The 7,693-nt window shown below is 32.4% G+C and overlaps 2 protein-coding genes across 2 annotated transcripts; one reads left to right on the plus strand and one right to left on the minus strand.

Moving 5' to 3' along the window:
- Positions 1-300: 300 nt before the first annotated feature.
- Positions 301-3,422, plus strand: LOC107482028 (putative ubiquitin-conjugating enzyme E2 38). Its single transcript, XM_016102398.3, has 6 exons — positions 301-505; positions 1,410-1,883; positions 1,983-2,046; positions 2,149-2,288; positions 2,374-2,691; positions 2,818-3,422. Exons 1-6 carry the CDS (start codon positions 446-448, stop codon positions 3,145-3,147), a joined length of 1,386 nt encoding a protein of 461 aa, XP_015957884.1. The 5' UTR covers positions 301-445; the 3' UTR covers positions 3,148-3,422.
- Positions 3,423-4,463: 1,041 nt separating this feature from the next.
- Positions 4,464-6,774, minus strand: LOC107482029 (uncharacterized). Its single transcript, XM_016102402.3, has 5 exons — positions 6,264-6,774; positions 6,114-6,171; positions 5,514-5,609; positions 5,148-5,208; positions 4,464-4,799 (listed from the first exon to the last, which is right to left on the minus strand). The coding sequence occupies exons 3-5, from the start codon at positions 5,605-5,607 to the stop codon at positions 4,775-4,777; spliced, it is 180 nt and encodes a 59-aa protein (XP_015957888.1). The 5' UTR covers positions 5,608-5,609; positions 6,114-6,171; positions 6,264-6,774; the 3' UTR covers positions 4,464-4,774.
- Positions 6,775-7,693: the final 919 nt, after the last annotated feature.

Below are 7,693 nucleotides of genomic sequence, written 5' to 3' on the forward strand. Positions count from 1 at the left end.
TCGTATAAATAATCATTTAAAAAATAAATATAATTGAATGATCGTATAAAATATTTTAGACTAATAATGAATCAAAATTAAATTTTTAAAAAATTTACTTAAATTTAAAAAATAAACTTAACGAATAAGTAATCTAAAAATATTTGTTAATTATCGTTAGAAAAACTTTTGTATTTTTATTTTTATTTTTATTTTTTTGAAATATTATTTATAACTATTGACCCTTAGCGATCCCCAAACCGAAAACCCAAACCCAAAAGGAAACTTCTTGGTATAAATATTTAAAAGGAAAAAAAAGGGTAAAAAAACAAAGGTAGAGTAGCCAAGTAGGAATAGATTGGAACATTGTGTGTTGGTATTTGGGAGAGTGAAAGTGTGTTTGCGTGGCTGTTTTGTTAGCATCTGTAGTAGTGAGTGGGGTTGAGACGCCTCTGATTCCATTCCAATGGATCTTGATAGCAACGCTCCCAATTCTGCGATCAAGAAACGCAAGCAGGACGAAGAGGTACCCCTCTTCTCTTTTCACCGATTTCTTCCCTAAAAAAAAAAAAACAATAAAATAAGGAAAAAAATATTTCCATTTTCTTAAAAAAGTTTCGATTTTTACCTTGTAGGTTTCATATCTTTCACTCTGCTATTATATTAACCATTCATGTTTTTCATCGTTGGATTATGGTAAAGTTTGTTCCTTTCTTTTTGTAATGTTTGTGGGTACCCCTTTGGATTTTAACCTTCATCCTTGATCGTCTGAATTTCGTAACTTTACGTGTTCTTTCAAACAATTATGTTTGTATTTTTCTATTTTCCCCTTAAAAGAAAATAATGGAACACCACTTTTTTGTACACAGATTTTGTGTGTGTGTGTGTGTATTTTTTTTTCTAGTATGATTGTTTTACACGTTGTGGGGTTGTTTGGGGCTGCTGGAATAGTGATTTCCTCCTTGGCTTGCACGTCAACGTTGCTATGGACAAAAATGTCTTTTAGAGCCTTTCCTCTTCCATGGATGCTTTTGGCCTTTGCAGGCTTAAAAAAATGTCTCAAAGTTCCTCTTAATTGTTATGACTCATCATTTTATGATCCTCTTCTGAATGTTACTGCAAATTAAATTTATGGTCAATGATTATTGGGATTTTTTTCCCCTTAGGTTTTCAAATCAGTGTGGGCGAGTTTATGTCTTTTCAATTCTCAACTGTAACTGAACCAAATTTCCAACATTATAGTTTGCAATGTCCTAAACTTTAAATGCTTACTACTATTGTCTCTAAAGAGTGTAACAATTTGTATGGTAAGCTCATCATGCATGTAATAGTGTGTAAAGAACTATTTGGGAATGTGAAAGTGGAACCATATGTATCATGATTTTATTGCCTCATGGAGGAGCTCACGTGTGTTTTTCTTCTCTTGTCAGGATGCCATTGTAGGCGACAATGAAAACTCTATGAATGTGGGAGAGTCCTCTGGTAGTGGTGACCTCTGCAAGAGTTCCACCTCAGGATCACTGAATTCAAACAATCCCAATGGTTCTGATGATATTTCAGGTGAGGATGATGAGGATATGATTGATGAAGGTGAAATGGATGAAGATCCTGATTATGGCTCTGAAGTTGATTACGATGAGGACTACTACGACGATGTTTATTCAAGTATGCAGGATCAATTTGACAATTTACCTACTGGGGTTGAAGCTTCACTGCCTTGGTTGAAGGATATTGGTTCAAGTGAATGCAAGCAAGTTGGTGCTTCTGAAGGATCAAGTTCCCATGGAAAAGCAGAAGCCAAGGATGATATTGTGATGCAAAAATATCGGCAATTTAAGCAATTTGATATTGTTGATTCTTTTCCTGATCATTTCTTTGATAAGCAGGGTACTTCAGGGGCGCAGGTAATGATATTGGAAAACTGTTTGTTAGTTATATCTACCAACCTATATGTTCAAGCTTTTGATTGTTTGCTCTTGCTCTTTCTTGAATGTTCCCTACAGCGATCCAAGAACTGGGCCAAAAGAATTCAGGAGGAGTGGAAAATTTTGGAGGAGAATTTGCCAGGTATTCCTTTTTTAAGTAATCCACTATGTCCTGCATCTATAAAAATAATGTTTTGCTATATGGTAAGGTATGCATATGCATTTCACAAACATATTTTTGCAGAAACAGTATTTGTTAAAGTTAGTGAATCCAGGATGGAGCTTCTGAGGGCTGCCATCATTGGACCTCAAGGCACTCCATACCACGATGGTCTTTTCTTTTTTGATTGCTACTTTCCTGATAACTATCCTGCTTCTCCCCCGGTATGTATCATCTCTTAAATATTCCACGTGTTATAGAGTGTTCCTTTTGCTGTATGTGATGTAAACCTGTATTATCTTACTGCAGAAAGTTTACTACCACTCCGGTGGCGTTAGGATAAATCCAAATTTATATAAATGTGGAACAGTCTGCCTTAGTCTTTTGGGCACTTGGCAAGGTAGGAATAATGATGAAAACTGGATTCCTGGAAAATCAACCATGCTACAAGTTTTGGTTTCCATACAAGCTCTGATTTTGAATGAGAAGCCCTTCTATAATGAGCCTGGATACTCAGAATCATATGGAGGCAGCCGAGATGGGCATAGAAGATCTAAGGAGTACAGTGATAATGCATTTATTTTATCCTTGAAGACAATGATGTATACGATGCGCAAACCTCCAAAGGTTTGGCATCTAGAACAAATGTCTTTCTCTCATTCTTTGAATATAGTATTGTCTTGATAGTTTTGATATCATACATGCATGCATAAATCATGGGCTTATACATCTTAGCATTTTATTCCTCTGCAGCATTTTGAGGATCTGGTTGCTGGTCATTTCCGGACCCGAGCACGTGACATATTGACAGCATGTAAATTATACTCCGAGGGGGCTCCTGTTGGCTCAGTCGTATATAATCTTGGTCCAACTGTTAGCAATAGTGCAGCCAAGAACCAGAAAGAATTTCAGTTAGCTGTCCATAGAATGATGAACACTCTTATTGCCTTCTTCACTAAGAACGGATCCACTGATTGGGAGGAATTTCGGTCGCCGGAGATTTTGAATATGTCTGCTGCAGCTAGTGCAACTCTAACAGAGTGTTACAACAGTGTGTCTGGTGTAGCAGCATTAACCCTTTAATCTCTGAAGCCCTATTAGGATGGATGTTCATGCTGTGAATAAGGAGTGTTAGTTAGGTTTCTTTCTGTTCTTACTTTTGGTGGCACTTTTGATGTCTCACATCATGATTCTCATTGTTGAATATGCCGCCAACTTGTAAAAATTTGACATGCTAGTTTAGGGTTTTTGATTTTCAAAATGGCTTCATTAGGCAGAGAATAGTTTTTCCAAGACATTTCTGTTGGATTCTCCAAATTACTGGTTCTTTAATCTTAATTTAACTACTAGTTGTTCAATGCACATGCTTCCATTTATGTCCTATCTCTTTATATCTATATATTTTTGGGTTAATTTGGATTCCAGTTAACAATATTTATGGATATTATAACTGTACAAAGGTCTTTGGTATATCATCTTCTAATCTAATAATAAAGGTGCTGGTGAAAGTATAACACCATGTTGCAAACTTACTCTTTGTTAGTAAGTATTCAGTATCATCCAAATGTTCCTTTTTGTTTTTTAACTCGCTTTTGTGATAGAAGTTTTCAAATAATCATGTCATAACAAACCTAGTTTAAATAGGAATCAAGTTCCTTGTTTACCAATTGCAAGACAAATGTACTCTTCAATTGAATTTTTCTGAGTTTGAGTTAAATCATATACTTAGAAGAAAAATGATTAAAAGTCATAATTTATTCTCCTGATTATCCTTTTAAATTTTAAATATTTTTTTTAAAAAAAATGATCTTTTTCACATTTTCACAATAAAATATATTTAAATTTTTATTTAATTTAAAGGATAAATTAAAACTCTTAATTATTGCTCTTTTCAGAATGCTTAATTAAATAAAAAAAAATCTTGCTAAATGTTAAAAGCATTTGGAACCAAATCCCAAGTGATTTTACCAATTAAAATCTTCTCTTATTTAATAAGCACTCAAAACGTAAGATTCATTTTTCAATGCATGTTTAAAATTTAAAAGGTGAGCTTTGCTGCACAAGTAGTCTCCAACCTAACAAAATTGCCTCAAAGAGGAGAACGTATATGCTTTCATGGTTTTGATATTTTCTTTTTTAGAATAATAATTGAAAACACCACCAACAACAACAACCAACAATCAAATAAACTAAATAACGAACTTAGTTCGGTCATAGTGATGATACACTTTGTATGCATGCAACAATCCATTTGTTAGGGACAACAAAAAAACAAACTAAATTCTGTAGACTTCTTTCTGATTTTCTCTTTAAGCTGTCTTCAATTTAGAAAGAAAATCTTACGAGATCAAAACAAATTTCGTTAGTTTCAGTCACTTGATACATTTTAAACATGGGTCTTCAATGAAACCTTATGGCTTTAAAGAGGATCTCACATTTTGAATTTTCAATAGTTCAAACACAATAGTAAAAATTCTCAAAAAAAGATTATTACAACTGAGTAATGCAATTATCATCCCACATAATACAATCTAACAAGCAAGCAAATGCCAAAAATATAAGATTAACGACGGTGCACAACAGGCATGAGATGCGCAACTTCTGTGGACAGCTTGAAGAAACTCCAAAGTCAGTTCATATCAAACTGCTATAGGATATTTCCCTAGTTAGCTACACCAAATGCAACTAATATGAATCCTCAAGTCACCATCTACATATACTGCTTGAACACATACCTGCCATTAAAATGTAACTACACAATTTGGTCAAACTGGTGGAGCAGGAGCAATTTTTCTAGTACTGAAGAAAGTAGCAAAAGGCTGCTAGCATTGTTACCAGAAACAGTTTATGTATAGCTTCAGCAATAAAATCATTTTGAAGAGCATTTTAAATGTAATTTTATATTAAAAGGGCTTCAGGGGATGCTTTACAAAGAATCCACATTTACTTGCGAATTTGGCGAAAGACATGTGAAAAATGGATACTAACTTGCTAAATTTTTAATAAAAGACTATCTCGCAATGCTAGGTAAATTTACAATAATTAAAACACATATTAGAAGAGAGGAAATGGATTGCACTCACCTCCTGAAGAACTCAGTAATATATCGTATCACGAACCACATTAATACAATCAGCAAAATGTCTAGAAAAGTTTAGGAACATATACAAGCAGTACCACAACAGACAAGATTGCACATGAATTCAAGGCACTCAACTTTGCGTTGTTTGTCGAATCATGTTCTGAAATAACTTTTGGAAAGAAAAAAAATTATCTAAATTAAAATGATCCAAAATGGTAAAGTATCTCCAATATGGTTTCATTTATCTTTCCTTGGCATAAAAGACACATACTTCCCGCACATAAATATCTAGAAAAGATTTGAGTTTTAGATCAGTTGAAAAAAGAAGAGGTAAAAGCCATGTAGAAGAGATTGCAATAGAGGATACTGAAAGTACAGCGTTCCCACCAATCCAACATATAAAGCCCAAAAGTAACATTGTAGAGGAAGATCTTGCGCTGAATCCAATTCATTTCTCCCATGGCTGCAAAAAGAATAATAGTAATTTTGTTCAGAATTAGGAACTCAATAGCAATAAAACTTATTTTGAAATACTTTTCAACATATATCATCCTCAACAGAGCAAAGAAGTGTCTCACTGAGTCCAACTTAACATGCCCAACAAGGTACAATATTTTATTATACAAATAAATACATGCGCAAATTAGTGACGATTAACACAATTATACTTGTATTGACGATGGATAATGTCATAATTCACAAATTAGATGAGTTTCGTTGCGTGATTTTAACAAATAGATAGCATGCAATTATCAAACGAGCAAACAAATCAATCCAGATCAACAACAAATGGATATGGATAGCAGTGGACCAGATCGGGAAACGTGAAATTTGCAGGTAAAATATTAAATCTTTCATGAATGAATATGTTAAGACAGCAAAATTAAAATGAAAGAAAAAACAAGAGAGCTTATGAATCAAGACGGAGACAATTGAGAGAGAGGGGAATGGATATTGAAGTGAATACCTTTGGCTTGTGGATCCAGATAAAAATGGAGGGGAAGAGAGAAGAGAGACAAGATAACCTAAGAAGACAAACTATGTATCAAGTAATGAACGATGAAAATAACAAAATTATTATTATCGTTTTCAATATGATGGATCCGACCCTTCAAACCTGGGGGCTGCCAACATCACTTTTCACCAAGGTTCTGAAAACCAGTTATCGAATCGAATTACTGAAAAAACCGGATGCCAAGAAAACCGATGACAAACTTGAAAACCGGTTGAAAATCGGTCGGTTCGACCAGATCGAAAACCGGTCGGTTTTTGGAATACCGCCTAAGCTACGTCGTTTTGGGTATGCGGAGGGGAAAATCAGATCCAAATTCACAATAACTTCGTTATGTTGGTGCTGCAATTTTTCATCAGTATCATCACATCAAAGTGGCAGAAGTGCAGAACTCCAGAGGCCATAAGTAGTTTCACTTCCATCTTCTCTGGTTCTTCCTCGCGCAGTCGCTCCTTCGGAGGTCGCCGTCGCCGTCCTCCGCTCCTTCTGCTCACTTTTTTTCGGTCACTACTAGACTATGAAAGGCTAGCCCAAGAATCTAAGGGAGAAAGAACCGAAGAACACACTCCAACTAGGCTTGACCAAAATAGAAATAAGGAAAAACTCCAATGAGACAAACAAGAAATAGCGATGTTATTTCTTTAGTGAAGAAGAAACACTCCAATTGGATAGGAACATAGGATCATAGGATGTACTAATTAGTGATTATTTAATTATGAATTATGAAAAGTCACAATATGAAAAAATTTAATTTAAAAAATTAATTTATAATTTTTTTGGTTTGATGAGTCATTTTATTATTTTTTAAAAAAATTGTTAAAAATAAAAAAATTTATTTTTATTTTTTACCCTGTAAAAATATTTTTGATTTTTTTAGAAATACTGATTTTCTATCATTATTTTCACGTAAATTTTATCTATTAGAAATATTAATTTTTTAGTTTTTTATTATCATTTTCATCCAATATTATATCTACTAAAAGTATTGATCTTATACTACTATTTTAAGATAATATTTTATTTGAATTACTTATTTTATTTATTTTTTTTAGTTATTTTTTTATATTTTATTACTCTATTTTTATTATTAAATTTATATTTAGTATTATGTGTTATATGAAATTTTAGTTTTAGTTTTATTTTTTTATATATAATTTTAATTTTATATAGCTTGTTATTATTTTAATAATTAATTATAACAAATTATTTAGTTATAAGCTGCTATTAATAAAATTTTTTATACATTAATATTTTTTTCAAAAAAAACTTATTTAAGTTGTTTATCCAAATTAACAACTTAACATAGTAGGTAATATAATATTATAATATATTAACTCTTTTTTGGTAAGGACTTTTATAATATATTAACTATTAGGGTTAAAGTGGTTATGGGCTAGGTCTTTAAGAAGCCCAATAAGCAAAGGTTTTTTTTTCTTATTGATATTATTAGATTTTTGTTAATTTTTATATAATAAATTAAACTTATCTTAATATATATTAATATAATATAGTTAATCTAAATTAAATAATATATA

This window comes from Arachis duranensis, chromosome 3, assembly GCF_000817695.3.
Source record: "Arachis duranensis cultivar V14167 chromosome 3, aradu.V14167.gnm2.J7QH, whole genome shotgun sequence".
In the NCBI taxonomy this organism is placed as follows: Eukaryota; Viridiplantae; Streptophyta; class Magnoliopsida; order Fabales; family Fabaceae; genus Arachis; species Arachis duranensis.

Bases quoted from the DNA above. Each gene is read 5' to 3' on its own strand.
- LOC107482029 (XM_016102402.3), bottom strand. From the start codon at position 5,607: ATGGGAGAAATGAATTGGATTCAGCGCAAGATCTTCCTCTACAATGTT. The intron at 5,209-5,513 runs GTATCCTCTATT...AAACTTTTCTAG, and splicing joins GTGGGAACGCTGTACTTTCA to ACATTTTGCTGATTGTATTA. The intron at 4,800-5,147 runs GTGAGTGCAATC...TTTTAATGGCAG, and splicing joins ATTACTGAGTTCTTCAGGAG to GTATGTGTTCAAGCAGTATA.
- LOC107482028 (XM_016102398.3), top strand. From the start codon at position 446: ATGGATCTTGATAGCAACGCTCCCAATTCTGCGATCAAGAAACGCAAG. The intron at 1,884-1,982 runs GTAATGATATTG...TGTTCCCTACAG, and splicing joins AGGGTACTTCAGGGGCGCAG to CGATCCAAGAACTGGGCCAA. The intron at 2,047-2,148 runs GTATTCCTTTTT...ATATTTTTGCAG, and splicing joins TTTGGAGGAGAATTTGCCAG to AAACAGTATTTGTTAAAGTT.